This window comes from Vigna angularis, chromosome 9 (assembly GCF_016808095.1).
Source record: "Vigna angularis cultivar LongXiaoDou No.4 chromosome 9, ASM1680809v1, whole genome shotgun sequence".
In the NCBI taxonomy this organism is placed as follows: Eukaryota; Viridiplantae; Streptophyta; class Magnoliopsida; order Fabales; family Fabaceae; genus Vigna; species Vigna angularis.
In genome coordinates, this window is record NC_068978.1 from 15,072,685 (window position 1) to 15,096,161 (window position 23,477).

The 23,477-nt window shown below is 35.6% G+C and overlaps 1 protein-coding gene, 1 non-coding gene and 2 pseudogenes across 2 annotated transcripts; 1 reads left to right on the plus strand and 3 right to left on the minus strand.

The window, feature by feature from the left end:
- On the minus strand, positions 1-5,119 carry LOC128193888 (uncharacterized; annotated as a pseudogene).
- Positions 4,214-4,320, plus strand: LOC128194160 (small nucleolar RNA R71). Its single transcript, XR_008245475.1, has one exon. It is a non-coding gene; the product is annotated as a small nucleolar RNA R71 (small nucleolar RNA).
- A 1,298-nt stretch (positions 5,120-6,417) lies between the features above and the next one.
- LOC108346503 (ethylene-responsive transcription factor RAP2-4-like) lies at positions 6,418-8,109 on the minus strand (annotated as a pseudogene).
- A 4,490-nt stretch (positions 8,110-12,599) lies between these two features.
- LOC108347097 (uncharacterized) lies at positions 12,600-15,564 on the minus strand. The gene is made up of 6 exons (XM_017586223.2): positions 15,248-15,564; positions 14,695-14,754; positions 14,486-14,598; positions 14,087-14,155; positions 13,199-13,250; positions 12,600-13,033 (listed from the first exon to the last, which is right to left on the minus strand). The coding sequence occupies exons 1-6, from the start codon at positions 15,524-15,526 to the stop codon at positions 12,902-12,904; spliced, it is 705 nt and encodes a 234-aa protein (XP_017441712.1). The 5' UTR covers positions 15,527-15,564; the 3' UTR covers positions 12,600-12,901.
- Between the last annotated feature and the right edge of the window lie 7,913 nt (positions 15,565-23,477).

Consider the following 23,477-nt stretch of genomic DNA (forward strand, 5'->3'; position numbering starts at 1 on the left):
TTAAACATAATCCACAGCAAGGATAATATAAGAGAAACCAAAAGAAACAGGAAAAGGACCCATAAAGTCTATACCCCAGACATCAAATACCTCACAGAACAACATAGGCTGTTGAGGCATCTGTTGTCTCCATGAAAGTGATCCTCCTGCTCTTTGACATGGCTTGCATATGCTGCAAATTCTCTCCGCATCGTTAAAGATGGAGGGCCAATAGAAACCACAATCTAGCACCCTGCGAGCAGTTCTTTGAATTCCCAGATGACCACCAGGTGAGAAGGCATGGCAGAACTGTAGGACCGAGTCAATCTCATGGTCCGGAATGCATCTCCTAGTAACCTGATCACTGCACAACTTCCACAGATATGGGTCATCCCAAATGTAATACTTAGCATCACTCTTAATTTTAGCAATTTGAGCACGAGATGCTAAGGGAGGAAAAACATAAGCAACCAAATAATTGACAATATTTGCAAACCAAGGAGTAGGGTGGGAAAGTGAAACCGTCAACAAACTCTCATCAGGAAAGTCATCCTGAATAGGCAAAACATCGGCTTCATCCTCAGCCCTCTCAATCCTGCTGAGGTGGTCTGAAACCAAATTTTGTGCTCCACTCCGGTCTTGGATTTGCAGGTCAAATTCTTGGAGTAAGAGCATCCACCTTATCAATCTTGGCTTTGACTCAACCTTTTTCAAAAGAAACTTCAGAGCTGCATGGTCAGTGAATACAATAGCAGGTGAACCAAGCAAATATGATCTAAATTTATCAAGAGCAAAAACAATGGCTAAACACTTTTTCTCAATGGTGGTATAGTTTGCCTGGGCAACATCTAAAGTCCTAGAAGCATAATAGATCACTCGCGGCAACTTGTCAATCTTTTGTGTCAAGACAGCTCCCAATGCATAATTGGATGCATCACACATAAGCTCAAAAGGGGTTATCCAATCTGGTGCCTGAATGATCGGAGTGGTGGTCAAAGCTTCCTTCAGGCGATCAAAAGCCTGTTTGCATCTGTCATCAAAGTCAAACTCAATGTCTTTCTGCAACAATTTGGACAAGGGAAGCGCTTTCTTGTTGAAGTCCTTGATGAAGTGCCTATAGAAACCTGCATGCCCAAGAAAAGATCGAACCTCTCGCACGCAAGAGGGGTAAGGCAATTGCGAAATCATAGATATTTTTGCAGGATCTACCTCTATTCCCTTGCTAGAAATGATATGCCCTAGAACCAAACCTCGTTCTACCATAAAATGACATTTCTCAAAATTGAGAACAAGGTTTGTTTCTATGCATCTTTTCAAAACTTTCTCCAAACTATCTAAGCATGTATCAAATGAGGATCCATATACAGTAAAATCATCCATAAACACCTCTATGCAACCTTCAAGAAAGTCGCTAAAAATGCTAAGCACGCACCGCTGGAAGGTACCAGGGGCGTTGCATAGGCCAAAAGGCATCCTCCTATAGGCAAAAGTGCCAAAGAGGCAGGTGAATGTGGTTTTCTCTTGATCCTCAAGAGCAATATTGATTTGAAAATAACCAGAAAAACCATCAAGAAAGCAATAATGAGATTTACCTGCCAGGCGCTCCAACATTTGATCAATGAATGGCAGGGGAAAATGATATTTCCTGGTTGCTTGATTAAGCCTCCTATAATCTATGCAGACTCTCCAACTGTTCTGCACCCTTGTGGGGATTAGCTCATCCCTCTCATTCTTCACTACAATGAGGCCAGTCTTCTTAGGCACAACATGGATTGGGCTCACCCATTGACTATCTGAAATTGGGTAGATGAACCAAGCTTGCAGAAGCTTGGTCACCTCCTTCTTGATGACATCCATAATCACGGGGTTTTGCCTTCTTTGTGGCTGCCTAACTGGCTTTCCTCCATCCTCTAAACGAATTCTATGCATGCATGTGGATGGGCTGATACCAGGTATGTCAGCCAAGCTCCAACCAATGGCCTTTTTGTGCTCTCTTAGCACATTCAACAACTTCTCCTCTTGAACAACATCAAGGGAGGTGGAAATAATCATTAGTTTTTTCTCATCATCCTCTAAGTATGAATACTTTAGGTTATCTGGGAGCTGTTTGAGCTCAAGAGTAGGTGTCTGCAAGTCAGATTCATTTGTACTTCCTGCAACATGGTTAATGCATTTTGACTCTAAAGAATTCATAGGTAGAGGCAGAACACCCATCTCATCAGACTCCAAATCCATATCCATGACAGATACATCATTAACATCATCAATATCAAGAACATCATCAACATCATGGATATCAAAATCCTCATCAAAATCAACATCGTTCTCTAATTCAGATTCAATGTATGTATGTAGAGAAGACAGAAAAGAATGTTCTTTCTTATGCAAAGAATCAAACTCATGAACAACATATTTATCAATAATGTCATCCAACATGTCAATCTTAAAAACAGAATGGTCCTCAACTGGGAACTTCATTGCATCATGAATATTAAAGTGAACCACAATATCAGCAAATTCCATGGATAAAGTTCCAGCATACACATCAATCTTGGTTCGGGCAGTTTTCAAAAATGGCCTGCCTAAGATGATGGGAGCGGATCCATGAGAGAATCCCTCCATTTCCAAAACATAAAAGTCGGCAGGAAAAATCAGTTCACAAACCCTAACCAAGACATCCTCTATGTAACCTGTTGGGTGGATAACACTCCTGTTGGCCAACTGAATGACCACACCCGTAGGTTGTAAAGGACCCAGAGATAAAGATTTATATATAGACAAAGGCATGACATTAATAGAAGCACCCAAATCAAGCATGGCATTTTCAAATTTACTATTTCCAATCATACTAGGAATGCAAAACGTACCTAGGTCCTTGCACTTTTCAGGAATGTGCGGGACTGACTTACCAATAAACGCGGATACATTCCTACCCATGCTGATTCTTTCATCTCCTTTCATTTTTCTTTTATGTGTGCACAGGTCCTTCAGAAATTTTGCATATCTTGGAATCTGCTTTATGGCATCAAGTAGAGGTATGTTCACCTCTACCTTCCTGAAGGTCTCCAATATTTCCTTGTCCACCTCTTCCATCTTTTTGCTAGGCATCGCCTTTGGAGGGAATGGAAGAGGAATCAGGCGGGGAAAGGTAGGAGATTCACTAGTGGTGGTGGTGGAAGAAGAAAGTTCACCTGAAGAAGAAGAAGGTCCACCTGCCTCAAATGTCTTGCTTGGACCAGCCTGGTCCTCTTTTCTGTGAGAAGTAGTAGGTCTAGGTTTAGGATGTTCAAGTGTTAGAGGTGGAATGGTGGGCACAACAATTTGCTTCCCAGATCTGAGGGTGATGGCACTAACATTCTTAGGATTCTGCACAGTCTGGGATGGCAATTTATCAGAATTCTAAGACTGTGCCTGATTCAGCTGTGTAGCCATCTGCCCCATTTGATTAGTCAAACTCTGGATGGAAGCTCTTGTCTCCTGCTAAAACTGGATATTCTGAATAGTCATCTGCTTCACCAACTCCCTCCAAGGTAAGCTCAGAAGAAGAAGTGGAAGGTTGAGAAGCTGGCTGGGCAGGAATCTCTTGCTGTTGCCTTTGAAATCTCTAAACAGGAGGAGGCACATATTTATGAGGACCTGCAGCATTCTGAAAATGAGGTGGGTGCTGTTGTTGTTGTTGCTGCTGATGATGTGAAGCATTGTTCCATCTGAGATTAGGGTGATCCCTCCACCCTGGGTTATACCTATTACTGGACAAGTCATAGTTTTATTGTTGTTGTGGTTGATGTTGATGTTGTTGCCTGTTGTTGTAAATGTTTGTAGCATAAGCTTGAGGTGCATCATGAGCACTAGGTTGCTGTAGAGAAGGACAAGCATCAGTGTAATGGTCACTAGAAGGACAAATAGCACACAACCGTGCAACAGAAGCAGATGGAGGTGTCGTCTCTGATTGGATGCCAACTGTGTCACCAAACTCACAAGAGCGTCAAGCTTGCCTTCCAATTTCTTATCTGTAGATGATGAAGAGTGGGTAGCAACATCATGAACTCCCTTGACCACAATAGCATCATTTCTCGCACTGAAGTGCTGGGAGTTAGAAGTCATCTTCTCAATCAAATGCCTAGCTTCAGCAGGCATCATGTCACCAAGCGCTCCACCACTAGCAGCGTCAATCATACTCCTTTCAATGTTGTTCAATCCTTCATAGAAATACTGGAGAAGGAGTTGCTCGGATATTTGATGGTGAGGGCAGCTTGCACATAGCTTCTTGAATCTCTCTCAATACTCATACAAGCTCTCTCCACCGAGCTGCCTAATCCCAAAAATGTCTTTTTTGATAGCTGTGGTCCGGGATGCTGGGAAAAATTTCTCCAAGAACAACCTCTTCAGATCATCCCAATTGGTGATGGATCTAGGTGCCAAGTAATACAACCAATCCTTTGCTACTCCTTCTAGTGAATGAGGGAATGCCTTCAAAAAGATATGATCTTCGGGAACATCTGGAGGCCTCATGGATGAACAAACAATATGGAATTCCTTTAAATGCTTATGCGAGCACTCACCTGCAAGGTCATGAAACTTGGGCAACAAATGGATCAGTCCAGTTTTGAGAACATACGACACGTCCTCATCAGGATATTGGATGCACAAGCTTTCATAAGTGAAATCAGGTGCAGCGATCTCCCTAAGAGTCCTCTCGCGAGGTGGAGGTTGTGCCATATTGTTCTTAGTGTGATTAAAATGTGCAGATGTAGATGTTGGAGGAGATGAAGATACAGATGCAGAATCAGATGCAGTATGCACAAAGTATTGAGCAGTGGATTCAGAATTAGTAGTAGGATGCAGAGTATCTAATGGAACTAACTCAAAAACAGACTCTAAAGATAAATTTCTAGAATGCCTAGCTAATCTATGAAAAGTCCTATCAATCTCAGGATCAAAGGGTGGTATGGGTCCAGGATTGCCCCTAGTCATACACTAAGTCACAACACCCTACAACCATGAAACGATAGCACAAAAAATTCAAACTCACAAAACAACCTAAGCAAACAAAACACACATACTCAAACATACAAGACAAAACATATAATAACACACACAACACACTAACACAACAAAAGACCTAAGACTGAACTGTTGGTCCCCGGCAACGGCGCCAAAATTTGATGGGACTGTCGCGGCCCATACAAATTTGATGTGCATTAAAAATGAAGTATAGTGCTAGGAAGTGACTCCTAGGCCGTCTCTCAAGGACCAAACCGTGGTTCGAGAATCAGGTCAACACTAAGTAAGGGGGGTTTTGAAAGTGTTTTTGTAATTAGAAATGAACTAAATTAAAACATGAACATAAACACTGATGTAAACAGAGAATTAAAACGATTGGTCACTTAAGCTAACATCACAATTTAATTGCCACAATTGAACATAATAGACAACATTAAAGTAAATGAAAACACTGGAATAAAACATTCAATGCAAAAATCTGAACCAATTGAGGAGTGAGAATTAACGTCCGTGACAATGAGCGTTGAAAGAAGCAAATGATGAGCGTTGAAAGAAGCAAATGATGAATACGTAAAAATCACTTAAAAGTTAGCAAGCATTCAACATGAGAATTGTAAACACATGCATCTCGGTACAGGCGTGAAACTAAAAAAAATAAGGAACTTTTAATGAGTAAACCATGCAACTCTACTCCTCTCTAATCTCTGCTTCCACGTTCCCTTGCACATCCGTGACACCAATTCCACTTCTTCATCTCAAAGCACCCCTCCGTTAAGCCAAAATTCCTCCAAATGAAAGATGAATGAATCCTCTTTTTCCTCCAGCCAGGCCGTGACACCTCACAAACGTGTTGCTGCTTCCAAAACGTGACACCACTGCCCTTCTTTGAATCCCGTGCTTTATCTAAAATGAAAAGTGAATCAGCCCCTCCACTTTCCGTACCTTTCTTCTCCCCTGAATCACCATTTCTCAACGCTTCTCTTTTCTTCTCCCTTGCAAATGAACGAGTTTTGCCTTGCTCCACGTCACGGACACACCTCACACCATCTAATCATCATGCTTCACTTCCAACATCGCTTCTTCATTCTACTCAACTTGTGCAAGTCACCGTGCAGCTAAAATAAACATAAATCACCGCTTCTTTCCATGCTCTCCTAATTCAATGCGTTAAGATAAAAGCCTTTTGAAACTCTCCATTCTAGCACGTCACCATGTGCACTCTGTCCATGCTGCATTGCATCTCAATCCATCATGTGTGCCTCATTTTTAAAGAAAGAAAAACCCTTGATGTGACCGTGCTGGAGACCGTGCTCTTCATTTCTCCAATGAAAATTGAATGTGATGAAAGACGTGCCTTGTGTGTGGCGGAATAAAATAAAGGTTTAATAGGTTCGGAAGTCCCTATATTTGCGGGTTCGTTTCACTTGGATCCTCCAATTTTAGAAGTGATCAATTAGGTCCCTAGTTTAATAAAATTGAGTCAATAATACCCTTTCTGTTAAATGCAATAGACGACGTTAACTTTTTAAACAGGTGGCATGCTGAGACATCATTTATTTGCATGGGGCAGAGTTTGAGCTTAATACGTGGCAATTTCTGTAATTTTTAATTTGCATTCAGATTCCCTTTTCCTTTCTAATCCTAATTGTTTAAAATTCGCCAAATTGTTTAATCCTGGAATTTCCTGGGACAAGGTTTGTTCGTTCAGTACATCCTTCATAGATCCATTCCTAGACGAAGAACCTTCAGACCCCTCGCTCTCCGTCGTAACAGGAGACGAGGAAGCTTCCACCTTGCAACACTTGTTGCTGGTGTTGTCGTCCGAACCCTTTTCAGAATCACCCTTCTCTGGCGGAGGAGCCACTTTGGACCGTGACCTCTTCGACGAACCCTAAGGCTTTTCGGTCTTCCCCTGTTTCTGCATCTCAGCCAGGCCTTCGCATATGGCCTGAAGCTTCGCGTCAACAGAGGAATGGAGCGGCTTGTACGCGGCCTTGTCGTACGCCAGAGCGGCTTCCTCGGCGGTGTCGAATGTTCCCAGCCAGAGCCTGGTCCGATTCTTGGGGAGTCTGATCTCAGCCACCCACTTCCCCAGTGCCTCTGCCGCACCCCTCAATAAAGCTTCATGGGCTTCAGAGGCATGCCCACGTGCTTCATGGGGATGGGCTTGGTCCCGAGGAAGTTGAGGGTGTTGGGATTCTGCTGCTGCTGGCTTTGGGTCTGGATTTGAGCCTGGATCTAAGAGATCTGAGAGGGGGTTAGGTGGTTGAGGCCGAGAAGAGACGTTGGTTGTCCATGCGCGAAGCCTATGATGTTTTGGGTGTTGGATAGGGATAACCCGTTGGCAAATGCATGGGTCATCGATGCGGAGCAGTTGTTTGAGTACATAACAGGGAAGGAGGGTGAAGAAGGGAAGTAGATGGGAGAAGGAGAGTAAGAAGTAGAAGGAAAAGAGGAGTTTGAAGGTGAGGAAGAAAAGGAAGGGGTTGAGGAAGGACTCTTCATAAAAGGTTCAAGAACTTCCATTAGTTCACCCCTAAACGGATCTGAGGGAAGCTGAAACTCTGTGCTGCTGTAAAAACCCATCATAGCTGCCATCAGATCAATTCAACCTGCGTCTTTCTAAAACTGAAGAACAACTGGTTAATTAAAACACCGGATCTAAAAAACAAAGATAAAACTAAAAAAACTTTTTTCTACAAAGAAAGGATGAAGGAGATTTGAAATAGACAACCTCATTGATCTTGTGGTCTTAATATAAGATTAAACTTCGAGGGATCAAAAATAACCCTCTTGGCTAGTTTCAAAGGGAAAAAAAATGGGGGAGGGGATCAAAATTTTACTAGCGAATTTTGACACTAAAACCTGGATCTCGTTTCTGAAAACACCTGGCTTTCGAGAAATACTTCTAAGTTTGCTTCTTGGTGAGTTAAAAGACAAACCCAAAAATCTTAGTTTGAAAGACAGATGATTAACAGAAAGGGATTCAGAGAAGCGGGGTGTTGCAGAGAGGGGGAGAAGGAGAAGAAGATGAACCACAGAAGACTGAAAGCTTTGAAGAAAACAGAGAAAGAGAAAAAAATATCTGTGAAGGCCTCTCGTCACTCTTGGTTCTGCCACGTATTAAGCTCAAACTCTGCCACCTGCAAATAAAATGATACCTCAGCATGCCACCTGTTTAAAAAGTTAACGCAGTCCATTGCATTTAACGGAAAGGATATTATTGACTCAATTTTGTTAAATTAGGGACCTAATTGATCACTTCTAAAATTGGAGGACCCAAGTGAAACGAACCCGCAAATATAGGGACCTCCGAACCTATTAAACCTAAAATAAAATAAAAAAGCAATGCCAAACAATGTTGGCCGTGACAACGTTGGAATCAAGAGGATAAAAGAGTACTCAATGCAAAAGTGTTGAATCCTCTTTCATTCAATGAGAAACCAGCGTAAAAACCCTCCAAACTCTAAAAAAAATGTTCAAAAGCCAAACCTCTCCAAAAACAAGTGGCAAGTGGCGGGTGCCCTTCTCCAAGGCCGTGTGTCCTATTTTATGAGGGTGGAGTCCACACAAAAAAAAAAACCTAGGGTGCCAAGTCATCCATCCCCACTTTTGAGCCTAGTTCATTTTGCCAAAAATTGGCTCAATCTACAAAAGTTAATCCAAAAACATTCTACACTACTAAATTACAATTTAATTAATTCTAAAATGTCTATGGGAAGAGTCTTGAATTTATTTGGCATTCTTCCTGATGTTCAAAAAATTATCTCCAAAATTTTTCCTACAATAAATGATGAAAATAATTAGCCAGATAATTCAAATTAATTAAAATAAGAATATCTGGTCGAATTAAGCGCAATTAGCAAAACCGGAAAAATACTGGATATTTAAGCACAATTCACTAATTAATTCTAGCACAATAAATTAAATGAAGTCAAGAAAATATTGACTCATCACTTTTTCCTTTCATTTTCTTTCCTTTTGTTTTTTTTTTTTTCTTTTTCTATTGCTTTTCAATTGCTCACTGCTTAGAAAAGTGGGGTTGCTTACCAACAACCCCAAACTTGAACCTTTTTCAATACCTCACAAATATTCTCAACTCAACTCAAGGTAAAGAATTTAAAACATGATTTTCAAAACATGCTTAATGCTCAAGGTTCAAAGGGTAGAGCAATTGGTTTTCTTTTCAGTGGAAAATTTTATGAAGGCTAAAAGAATAAGGGAAAACAAAAGATGGCCTTGATCATATGAAACCTGCAAGCAAGTAGTTCAATAACAGAAAATTTGGGCAAAATCATTTATGCTTCAAGAGTAATAGCAATTATTGACAACAACACTGAAGCCCAAAACTCACACAGGTAAACTCTCAAGGTCCAAAATCATTTAGTTGTTTGATAAATTATGACATATTGAGTTGATTTTGTAGTTTTGATTCATCTTTAATGATTATACGTTGGAATGCTAATATGCTATATGGTTGGAATTTCATTTGAGGTGAATTGAGTTATTGAATGGTGTCTGATTGTTAATTGGATTTGGCATTTGTGGTTGGTGTTAGATTGGTTCTACAGGGTTGGAATGACATAAATTTGTAGAAACATGTTTTGCAAAATTATGTAGACTCTTTGGGTGAGCATATACTCGTTGGGCAAAGTTAAAATCAAGGAGCTACTTACTTGGTGGTCAATGGGCGAGAAAAGTCTCGCTGGGAAAAACTGAAGTCAAAGAGCTCACTAATTTGATATTTGCAGAACGAAAACATACTGGTTGGACGACTTTTGGGAGGATTTAAATCTATAAGTTCTTGTGGTATTTCCACTGAGCGAGTTATCCAATGGATGAACAAGTGTGCTATGAAGCATTATTCATTGAACGAGTAAATCTCATAGCTGAGCAAAAAAACCAAAATGTTAATTAGAATTTCATATATTTCTTATGATGAGTTTAATGTGTGTGATTATTGCAATGGTTGGTTTATAACATGATATGTGAATGATTTGTACTAATCTAAGGAGGATGGATAGTGGTTAAAGTAGTGTGTATATTGATATATGGATTTCGTATTGGGAGTTATCTAGACGTCTAATAAGCATCCAATCTCAAGTAGAGATGGGTGGGGTATGTGGTGAGAGGAGTAGGAAGTCCTAGTCTAAAGGCTTTATCTTAGTCAAAGATGGTTGACGAACTAACCTTATGTGTGATAACTTGAGTGAACAAAATGTTTCACCACTATAAGTGTATAATTCACCAGAATCTAATATCAATACATATATCTGAATAGTCAAGTCTACAATGAATAATTATATACCCTAAGATTGGTTGATATATCTTTGCATATGTGTTAACATCTCTATTTTGCTATATGGATGCTCTTTTGATAAATTAGTTTACCCTTTTGATTTTGTTTGCATGTGTTTCTTGTTTACTATTATCATTTTAATGATTTAAGAAGATGAAAAGATATTTGTTGATAAAGTCCATGCTAAAGATGGTGTTGAAGTATAAAATAGGGTTTTAATTTTGTGTTTTGTGTAAAACTTTATTATTGCACTTTAGTTTTCATTGTAATAGAACTCTTAATAATATAGAATCTTTTATATATATATATATATATATATATATATATATATATATATATATATATATATATATATATATATTTATTGGTGTTCTAGTTATGTTTGGATAACTATAATAACATCTTATATTTTCTCTTGGATTAATTGTTTTCTATGTATTGGATGTGTGATGAATTTTTTAGTAGTTGAACATTATTAAAATGAAATATTACACTTTAAATATTTAAAATCAATAAAATAGTTTTTTTAATTAAACTTGTTAGTGTTTCAAAATGATGATGGTATAATGCTTCTTTTATCATTATTATTATTATTACTATTCACTAGTAAAAAAAGTGGATTTTGACGCCCTATATACGCTTCGGTTATTGAGAAACCGAAGCGTATAAGGTTATATACCTCGGTCCCCATTCAACCCGAGGTTCAAAAGCTATATTGCTTCGGTTAACACAAAACCGGTACCTATACACCTCTACTGCGCTGTCTGAAAAGTCTGACACGTAACTACTGCCTCGGTTTGCTACGAAACCGATGCCTAAACCCTTCCTATTGCTTCGTTTGGAATGAGACCGAAGCCTATTCACCTCTGCTGGTCACTATATTGACTCGGTTAAAGGTAGAACCGAGGTCTATTACCCGGTCAAATCACTCACACCTGACCCGCTTTTTCATTTTTTCCTCTTCTTTCCTCTAACACTCTCATCTCACTCTCATCTCCCCTCTCGTTCTTTCCTCGTCTCACTCTCATCTCACTCTCATCTCCCCTCTGCCCTCTCGCACTCTCACCCTCTGCCCTCTCGCACTCTCGCCCTCTGCCCTCTCGCCCTCTCGCCCTCTGCCCTCTCGCCCTCTGCCCTCTCGCTGCAAGCCGCCGTTCAACCCTTGCCGCAAGCCGCGTTCATCCCTTGCCGCAAGCCGCCATTCAACTACGCCATCGGCTGCTGCCGTTCCACGGTGCTCGAGAGAGGGATCTCCTCATCGCAAGCCTTTCATCGTCACGGTAAGCCTTCTACACTCACAGAATCATCTCTGTTAGGGTTTCTTCTCCTTTTCACCATTTCCCTTCGATTCCACCGATTAAAAGCTTGTTTTCACCGTTAGAAACTTTTTCCACCGATTAAACTTTGATTTACACCGATCAATCGGTCCATAATAAGTTTCCTTTTTCTTCTAGGGTTTCTACGGCGGAAGAGGGCTTTAAGGGCGGTGACGGCGGCAATGGATGGAGGTTTGCGAGCAGTGGCGAGGCTGTTGTTGTTGTTGGGGTCGAGGAGGACGAGGCGTTTGCAGAGGCATGCAGGACAGAAGCTGGTGAAGGCTTCGTCGGGGTGGCGGGGCAGGAGGTGGAGGGACGGCGGGCTTGCGGCGGTTGAGGTTTGGAGGAGCAAAAGCTCACACGGTAAATCTCAGGCTTTTGTATTTTACAAACCTTTGGACCTCTGACCACGCCGTTGGGGGAAGAATAGAGAAACTTGGCTTTCTGTTTCACCATGTGCGAAGAGGAAGAAATTTGGCTTCTCTGGCTTTCTGTTTCATCTCTGAGTTTCTTCTGTTGTTGTAGCTTCTAAGTATGTAATTTTGCTGCTTCTGTAGAGAGAATTTTGACATTGGATGTTGTAATATTGTCTTGTAATATTGTTGTTTCATCTGACAATGTAATATTGTTGTTTCATCTGAGAATGTAATATTGTTGTTTCATCTGAGAATGTAATATTGCTGTTTCATCTGAGTATGTAATTTGCTGTTTCATCTCTGAGTTTCATCTCTGGCTTTCTGTTTCATTTTTAACGTTTTTCAGTTTGGGGTTCTGGTGTTTGAAAATAGAATCAGAAAAAAAAAGATCCTACTACCTCGGTTTAGGTTCTAACCGAGGCCGTAGAGACAGACAACATAACTCGGTTTGGAACCGAGGCAAAAAGGATACCACTTTTTACCTCGCCTGAATATGCCTCGGTTCAAAAACCGATGCCTATGAGTGAAATTAACCGGTGTCGTATCCTCTTCCTACACTAGTGATTATTATTGTATTAAGATTAATTCAACCAAAGTACTATTTTCTTCCATTAAACTTTTACTCTATTTCCCCATTTCATTTATCTGCACTCTTTTACAATAATTTCAATTCATGATCTAAAATCTAAATCCTTCATCATGATCACAGCTTGCTGGAATATCTTTCTTCTTTTTTCCTCAAAACCTTCTCATGCATAATTGCAATTTATCAACATGAAGGAATAGTACACACAAGTAAGCTGCTGCACGATATGTTATCAACCCTTGCCAGGCATTACCATAAAATTCACCACAGAAGCTAGTGGAACCAGGCAAGCATTCTGAGATTAATCTTCGTCAGAGAAAAAATCAACATCTTTGGGAGGACCCCTTTGAAGTTTTGCTTGTAATTCTAGATTTTTGGGCAGAACAAGTTCAGTGCCCTGACCTGAAGTGGAGAAATATCTCTCCAGTACCATCTGGTACACAAAATATATATATAATAAAGTCAATATTCCAGAAATGTTTTATATTGTGATTGGAAATTTAAAGCAGATAGAGCATAAAACTTCATATCCCAAGGTCGTATAATTCTATTAATATAATATATTGCCAAAAAAGCATTACATATAAAAATCACTTACCATGGCAGCAAAGGCATCAAGTTTCTTTTGTTGACAGGACTTACTCAAACCCCTGAAAGAGTATTGGGTTAGTTTCCTCAATAAAATACTAAACTCCCACACAATTTTGATTGACAACTTTTAACAGTGATTTTCTAAATCTCATTTGACTTTCACATCCTCTAACACTATTTCCTCTAACACTATTTCCTCAAACACTATTTCCTCAAACACTATTTCTTCAAACACTATTTCCTCTGTGTTGAAATTCTCATATCAATTAGAAATAAGATCAATTTGAGTTATGCTTAAAGTCTAATATACCAACAATCCTTGTTTCACATCCCTCAACATGTCATTTCTCCATTCCCCCATTAGAGCACAGTAGGGTCTCTTATTTAAATACACTAAAAAGGAGTTCAGAAGTTAAGCACATAATAGCTTCAATGGAATAAAAACCAAAACAGTCTCAACCTACATAAAAAGAAGTTATAACATGTTTCTCATTGGACACAGCGTGCATATTTCTTCACAAGCAAGTCTTATATGCTCGGATGATGGTTTTAATTACAGCCTACTTAAATACTGAAGAACTTCAACATGGTTCTCTGTGAGAATGAGATTCCATAAGTATACACGGTTCTTTTCCCATCAATTTCCCCTCATGAAGCATATCATAACTGTGTCGACTACACTAAATGAATAGTGAATGAAAGATCCAGCAGGCAGTATAAATTTTGTTTAAACTTTTCATATTGGTGACATTGTGACAATGCACCAGATGCCAAATCATTGCCAACAATACCATATCACTTATGAAATTACTTACTATTTCTAATTTAATTCACACAAAAAGATAGAATTTCAAAGGTTATAATACAATCAATAAAGAAGTTTAAAAACAATTACATGTTGATCATTCGATCCATGGCTTCTGATGTTGTCCCATGTTCATCTTGTAGATATACTCTCCAACCCCTGAAGTAGAGTTCATATATAAATAAAAATTAAACTAGTAATATAAGTACTTAACAGTTCAATATAATCCTATCAGGAGTCATCCAGAATTCCAAATATGTCATTCAAATTTATTAGTAACTTAATGTCAATAAATATAATTGTTATTTGCTAAGGTCAACCACTTAATATAATTCATAACTCACGGTTCTGGTGGCTTAGCAGCTTCAAGAATGAAGATTATAACATATAAAGCTGAGCCTGATGCTATTGCTTTCATATTCTCATTACGGAATTCATAAATAAAGACAGAAGAATATAAATCGTCAAAGCTTCACTGAAATGGCTTACCTTTCAGCAGCTTGAACAGCAAGCCTTCCAGCAACACTTCTGACTTTGTTTGACTGAGGTGTTTCCTTCCCATCAGCAGATTTTGGAAGCCCAATTATAAACTCATCAACCTCCTACAGTTTTAAAATCATGTCAATTTGAATGTTATGTACCCTCAGAGAAAATAACCCATTCTTTAGTAGAACAAGAGAAAAAAGATGAATCCAGACCTCTTGTTCGGCAATGTTAATAATCTGAACCTCAAGCTTCTGTCCTCGCAGTTCCAACACCTAAATCAACCGCAGGCTTGTCAGGATTGATGACTGATGAAACACAAATAAATAATTCATAATTGCCGTAGAAGTAATGAGCATATATTAATATTGTCACAGTTAACTGCAACATTTTATTATCAACTGTAGCAATATGTGCTCCAATGGTAAATTTTATAAATGTACTAGATTTTGGTTTTAGTTCCTCAATGATTTGGGTTAGACCACCAATTTCATCCTTGAAGGATTACTTTCTCTTCTAAGTGTTCTCTAGTGTTAAAACAAAACTTAAAAAGTCTTAAGATATATCTAAAATCATGTTAAGTAGTCCCCCAAATATTTAAATACACTTCCAATTAGTCTCTAAACTTTACTAAAATACATCAATCTAAGTACAAAGACGATGAATATACAACCAAAAACACAGTAAAAAGATGACATCTTTAATTCACCCAAATTTCACTGAAAGAGGAAACTCTTAAAAGTAAAAGAGCAAAAGAGAAATTGTTACGGTTAAGGGGCGAATGGAGAAGCCTTTGCTTAGGGCAAGACCAGTGCGAGCCAATCCCAAGTCAAGGCCAAGGCTGAAACCTCCTCTCCATTGCGGCTCTCTCTTCCTCCGAAGTGCATTTGGGGGAAGTTCATCCAACTTTAGTGCATTTACTGTTAAGAAACTATGACCATACCCAATTTTACAATTCACAAAAGATGGGATTTTTCTAACATTGAGAGGGGAACAAGAGAGGAACAGTTTCTGGGGTGGCAGATGCAGCACTTGCTGCGACAACATTATTGCAAAGACTGAAAGAGAGTTTCAAAGAAACCAGAGAGGATAATATATATTGAAAGATTGAATGATTAAATAAGTTGGTAATTAATAGACTTAGGTTTATATTGAAATCAATATTTCTAATTCTTTTTATTGTGTAATATATTCATAATTAATGCATTAAAATACTTTTATGAAATATTCATAATAGATTAATTATAAATATATTATAATCATGTTTATAAATTTACTTTGACCGACAATTATGTAACTATTATATGGTATTATATTTTAATATTTATATGAATATGGTTTGTCATTTATTAATTGATATTGTGTACAAAAATATTTGTTAACTTATCATTAAAATTTTAATAATATTTTATGTTTTATAAAAATTATTATTTAATTAATATTTGAATAAATATAAAAACAAATAGATATATTTATTTTGCCGTACCTATAAAATAAAAACAAATTTTAAGATAAATAATCAATTTAATATGATAAATAGTGACATGTTTTGTATTCTTAATACAATAAAAAGTTATAATTTTAAGAAAATTTACAATATCTTATTAATATATGATTGTTGTAAGTATTATTCTAAAAATCCTTAAAATCCCATGGTGGAAGACATATGTAGGTGCAAGGTGTCAGAAGCCTTAAAAATCCTGTGTGAGTGGAAGGCAGACGTTAGTGAAAATCAGAAAGTGGAAGACAGGTGTGAACAGAGGAGTGACCGATCGGTTTTGACGGTAGGAGTAAAACTTAAGTTTTCAAATTTCACGCCACTTTTCTGCATATACCCTTCATCTTTAACCTTTTGAGTTTTCATTCTCTCCTCCTTCTCTCTACAAACCTCATACTTCTCTCTAAGAAATCTTACTCTTTTCTTCTTTCGATCATCATTCAGACCATGCCTAAGTATTCCTGGTGCCAAGAGCTACGCTTTGCACCGATCAAGTTTTGGGTTTAAGCTAGTAAGTTCATTCCTTCCTCAGCCGTGTGGTTTTCTGGTACATGCAAACCAAGTTCTGGTTGCATGGATTGATCACTTTTCTATATGTAATTCTGATAGTGTTTTGGTCCTTTATTTTGGTCTAGTTTTGTAATCAGTAAATTCTAAGGGTAGAAGAAATTGTAGTGGTGAACCAGTATTCTGCACCTGTGAGCGTCAAGTCACATTTAGAGGTAAGAGAAGCTTATATAATTTGATTATGATTATTGTTTTTAATGGTTGTATGTTTGTTTGATTATTGGATGAATATGAAGTATGGTTATTACTGCATTTTGGTTGTATGAGTGTATGAATATAAATGATGAGGAACTGGATTGATATAAGATTTGATCTTAAGTCTGTAACTTCCTGTGTAATTATATGTTTATCATCGAAAGTCATTATTGACCGTTCGGTTTCTCATTGAGTATTCGGTCGGGATTGGGTTCTTCTTTTGGGAAGAATTCTAGTGAATGACTGATCGGTTTCCTCTTAGTATACTTGTAAATAAGTGTTTGTCTAAGTGTAGTTGTCTCCTTGTATTTGGTATTCAATATTACTTACACATATACTAGTATATTTATCTTCCCTTAAAAATCCATTATTTGTATCTGTATTTAATTCTTCATTCTATAAGCTAAGTAGTGCTCGGTCTTAAACCCGACACTCGGTCTAAGTGGTGCTCGGTCTTAAACCAAGCGCTCGGTCTCGTCTCAGTAATCTATCATTACCATTTTTAAAATAAGAGTGTTCGGCTAAACTCAATAGTGTTCGGTTTCTACAGTGCTCGGTCTCAGAATAGCACTCGGTCTCTTCAGTGTGCTGTCTTAAGACTAAAAAAACTAAGTATTATTAGTACTCAGCATCTTTCTATCTCTCGGTTTCTTCATAGTATTCAGTTTGTTATTAGTATTCGGTGTCAAACAGTATTCGGTCTCATTAAATGGTGTTTGGCCTAGAGTCTTAGTATTAGGCCTAGGCTTTGTAGTGTTCGGTTTGAACTCTTAAGGGTCAGTTCATTGAAGCGGATCGATTGGTAAATAGTGCTCGGTCATGTTAGTTTCTAAGGAGTGTTATTCCATTCGGACTTGTTCTATGATGAGAAAGTGTGGTCTTATTTCAAGTTGAATATATTGATGATGAAGTATGATGGAATTTGAAATGTGATACGAATGAAATTGTTTGGATATGAAAGAGTATTCCAGGGAGGAATATCTCAAAAATTGGTTATTGAATGGTAAAGTATGAATGTGGGCAAAGCTTAGCTGGCGTTTTTCCTGATATTTCGTGATTACTCATTCTCACGTAGAGAGGAGTAACTCATGTGTGAGAATGGCAGGAGGTCCTAGTCCATAAGGTTAACTTGGACGGAACGGATTAGCCTCGGGTGACAACTGTTGAGGGTATCCCAGTTACTACATCACCCGAGTGCACAAACGTTGTAGCTATACAGAATTCATACAGTCCGGATAGTCAAAGTCAAATGGTTGTTTATTGCATGCAATAATGTATGATTGATTGTGTATAATTGACTTATTGATTTGTATCAGATTTATGTGATATATATATGGTCTTCCATTAATTAAATTACATAAGCTTACTCTATTTTCCTATCTTGTCTGTATTGTCGTTCGGTTGTCGTTCTTGTTGCAATGATCATCTTGTGGATGTGAGCAGAAGGAAAAGAGTTGCTGGAAGAAGCTCTGGAAGAAGTGGAAGTGAAGACCGAACCTTAGGACTGTTTGATTATTATTCTGCTTCTAGTTTTGTAGAACCGTTCGGTGTAGGTAATTTTGGAAATCGTTCGTTCTAGTCACTATTTCTGTGAAGTTTAAATTCTACATTATTTTTGTAAGGCCATTCGGCCAGAATTGTAGTTCTTAATTTCAGAACTAAACTGTAATATTAGTAATATGTGATTATTTTATTATATGGTTTTATGCTGTATTTTTGGGATGTTACGGTTATTTTTTTTTAATGAAGTTATTTTGCTATTAACATGTTGAGTATTGTACAATTGTAGTTAAAAAAAGATGGTGTAAATATTTTAAAACCAAAAGAGAAAAGAAAAAGAAAGTTGATGTATTATGCCAGCGTTGTAGGTATTTTTCAGATTTTTTTTTTATTAATGCTTACGCTGGAAAAGAGAAAATAAATAAATATCTAAGAAATAAAGCTTGTTTGATTGATGAAAAAAAAAGTGCATGAAAAACATTTTTAGTATAACATTATCTTAAGAGAAAAAAGAAAAAAGGAACATGAACGTATTAGTTAACTTTAGCTAGATCATTCAAGAAAGAAAAAAAAAATCTAAAAAAAAATACATTGTGGAGGTTCATACGTAGCTTTTTTTTTCCTCTTGCTTTTTCCCTAGCCAATTCTAGTTATGCTCAATGACTAGATAAAAAGGTTACTTCAACTTGGGTAAGTTTTAAAAAAAAATGAATATAGGTAATTTTATTTAAAGCACTTTTAAGGTTAAAGTTTTGTTAATATGCATAACATTAGTTAAAAATAAATTGAAACTGAAGTAATGTTATTTTGATACAATTTTTACCATCTCAATACAATTTCAATTTAAAATACATTAAATTACTTCACACAATTTTAATTTAAAATATATTAAAATAAGTCATGTTATTTTAGTATGATTTGAATGTTTCTGATTTAAAGTCGTATCATCTTATATAAAATCATATCATCCTTATATGATTTTTTCATATTGAAATCGTGTTAAAGTAGAATGATTTACTAATATTTATAATTTATTTTAATGTATCCATTTAGTAATTTGTTTTTAAAATTGCACTAATTTAGTAAACAAACCTATTGAGGTAGGTGCATGTTTTATATAAAGAAAAATAATATGATTTGGTGACATAATAAATTATTCTTAGTATTACTTGCATATGGTACAGGCTAACATGGTTACATTACATTTGTTTAAAAAAATTCTCATTATCTATCTTGTTATTTATTTGGTATCAAAAAAAAGATTTGAAAATGTTTATGCATGGAAATATTTTTAATTTTATTTTTGACTTAATTAAATTTTATATTTTTATAAACTTAGATATTTTTAAATAAATTTCTAATTATTTTTGTCTATCTATTAGATATTCAAACTATATTATAATAATCAAATACTCTCCAATCATATCGATATAGACTCGTTTTTGGCCGAATACAAATTAGACTAATAAGTCGACATGTTCTCGACTCATCCCTACTCAGACCAATGCGACATCACACAAGTTACATACTTACAATAATCTATGGTTAATCATGATAATTAAAACAGGTATTTCGGTCAGTAGATCTAGATCTATTAAGGTAAGAGCCCATTAATATAAATAGCACATCTTATAAGACATGTTAACTACATTAACTAATTATCGCATTTATAATTTGCTAACGCACTATATAAACTCATGTCGAAACGTTTTTTTGTCAACACAACCTTACCCAATTCAAGAATATCAAGAGAAAAAGAAAATATATTAGAGAGTGAAAATTTAAAATGTTTGGAATACATTTGAGTTTTTATAAAATACATATTCACCTATATAAATACACAAACCTTTTATATTTCCAATCAACTCCTTTTCATAAATATTGTTATATATTAATTTTAAAACTTCACATTTTTTAACATCCAAAAAATAAAACAAAATGCTGAGTTAAAATAATAATTACTATCTAATTAAAAAATATATGAACTTAATAAAAAATATAATTTTTTGAGGATTTAATAAAAAAATAATAAGAATTCCATTGAAAATATTCAAATTTATCATAAACTTAAACTTAAAAGTTAATTTTGTGTATATGAAACTTTCAGTACATATAAAATAAATAAATAAAGTTATTACAATTAAATCTAAATTTAAATTGTAGGCCCAATAATGGAAATCGAAATCTCATTCCACAAAAGCAAACAGAGATTGAAAGGAAAAGCAATATCAAAAGAATATTATAATTAAAGTAGACAACATACCTATTAGAATATTATAATTAAAGTAGACAACATACCTATTACTAATAGAATAAAATACCACAAGAAATTATAAATTAGGAATGGAAGATAAAAATCTTAGACATCAAAAGACGCAATGTGAATGAGTTGAAGATCAAAGTGTTAGAAATTAAGGGTGAAATGTGCAACGCGTAAGAGAGGAAGATGACAAGGAATAAAGAAAATAGATCACTTAGAATAACTAATGGATTTGACAAAAATATCTATAAGCGGATATTTATGAATACGAGTACTTGCATGTGATAATAGATATTTTAATATTTTTTTATAAAGGTGTTGGATAAAAATATCATAATATATTAGAGCTATTAAAATGGGTCCGATTCGGCTCGACCCACCACGGGTTGGTTACTTGGTGAGCCAACCCAACCTGACTCATTTATTAGCGAGTCACAAAAATTCGAACCTGACTCGACCCACCACGGGTTGATGGGTAAACGGGTTGACTCACTGACTCACTTAATTACAATTTTTTTTAAATAAAAAATTACAAACTTTCTATAATTTAAATCCAAACAAATTTCACTTTCAAAATGGATGTTTAATTAATTTTGAAAATAAGGAACTTAAATAATTTTTTCAAGCAAAAACAAAATAATAAATATTTTTTTATAAAATTAAAATTAAATTTTAATAAAATAAAATTAAGTAGATGGGTTGGTGGGCCAACCTGGCCCACCACGGATTCAACCTGCATTAGTCGTGTTTAAATGAGTCGGGTTGAAATCTGACCCGCATAAAAGAAATACAATTTTTTCAAACTCAACCGGTTCAAACCCGTGGTGGGCTAGATTGACCCACAAATTATAACTTATTTTGATAGCTCTATAATATATATATATATATATATATATATATATATATATATATATTTATAGATATTTATTACTTGTGAAAATTAAAATAAATATTTAATTTATATTATATTAAATTAAATTTAATTAAAATTAAAATTAATTTACATTTTATAAAATTAAATTTAATTAAAACTAAACTTTAAATTATATTTAACTTAAATTATATTATATTTTATATTTTTTATAATTTTATTTATTTTATAATTTTTTTTAAGTACATGTGAATGTCTTCAAATATCTTTGAATTTTAAAATAATTTATTGAAGAATTTTTTCTTCAACGAATTTTGAAATTCGTTAAAGATTTGAGAAATCCTTCCATAGATTTTAAAATTCGTTTTAGAAAGAAATTTTTTTAACTGATTTCGGAATCTTTTAAAGAAAAAAAAAAGGTTATAGAATATTTTGAATTAGGAAAGATAATTTTGAAATAAAAAAAATGCGAGAAAAACACTCATAAAGTTTTTATTTCAATTTAAATGAGACTTATCATATCATATTATTTTTAACTCACTCACACTAAATAAACACGATTTCTTCCATTTTTGTTGTTAAATATTTCGTATCAAAACAACTTTAAAATTGTACAATATCTTATTATCATATAAATTATTTTCCCAGCAATTTTCTATAAAAGAAAGTGTCTCGGTAGATATTTTGCGGGATCGAGAGACTAACCTGCTGATATGTCTGAACCGCTCGCTCGCTTCCAAACTCTTGCTATTGGCCGATCGGTGTTGGCATAAACCGATCGGTCTCCTTCTTGACGAGGGAGGATGTACCTGCAAAAGATACTCCGACGCTCAAGTTAGGCGTCTGATTTGAAGAGCCTCGGCTCTTAGTTGAATATTTAGTGAATGGTTATCACTATTAAGTATTTAAGAGTAACGTAGAGTAAATAATGCATAAGTGGAACGTACTTGGCTTTCGGCCAAATCTGAACCCTAATTTGGGAGAAAGGGGGAAAACCACGTGGCGAGCTCCCATTGGTGCGTCCTCCTCTGGTCAAAGCTGGTCAATAAGCCTTCTCTGGTCAAAGTCTGGTCAACTGAGGGGCTTTCTTGCAATTTCAGAAATTCAGAAGGGACTAAAGTGCAGATAGGGGAAATTCAGGGTATTTGTGTAATTTTAGAAAGTCAGGAAAGATAAAAAAATAAAATTCAGTTGTTGAATTAATTTAAATTGGGAATATCAACAGAAAATATCTTCCAAATAATGTTATAATTATTTAAATCTTTTAGTTATTTGGAAGATATAAGATAAAAGATTCTATCAACTGAATATTCAGAGTCCAAGCCCAATCAAGCCTATTTAAAGAGACCCAGAGGACTTCATTCATTCATTCTCCCATACTCCTCTCACTTTTCTTTCATCTTGTATTCAACTCCATTCATGGAGAGCTAAGCATCTAGGGCTATTCTGCTGTAATTCCATTATGGATTTTGAGGTTAGATTGAGTTAATGCAATTGTTTACTTTGGTTATTGATTTAAGTTGTTCTCTCTATGTCTTTCATCTCTCTATCTTGTTAAAAGCAAAGATTTTTGTATCATAATATGTTTGAATTATATGCATATTGATTATATGAGTTTTAGGGTTTCTAGGTTTAAATTGAGAATCTACTTTGATTTAATTTAGGAACTTTTATATGATTAAATGATTTTTACTATCAATTGAGAATGTACTTTGATTGATTAGTAATAATTTCAATTATAATCAATTGAGAATTTACTTTGATTGATTAGCTTTTAATTTGGTTAGGAGATTTAAGAATAGACATGATTAAACACAATAGAATTTGATTGAGAATGTACTTTGGTTGAACTTATTGTGAATAATCTAGAAAGGTTTTGCATTTGATTGAGAATTTACTTTGGTTAAATGCATGATCGCCCTCGAATTAATTAAGAATGTACTTTAATTAATTTGAAACTTAAATAATAATCAATTGAACAATTATCCGTGAATAACCGATGATGAATCTATCTTGGAAAAGTAGTGGAATTAGCCTATTTCATCGTAACTGTTTTTAAGTTTCTTATTTGTTCTTTAAACATTCTTCGAACATTACTTTTATCCAT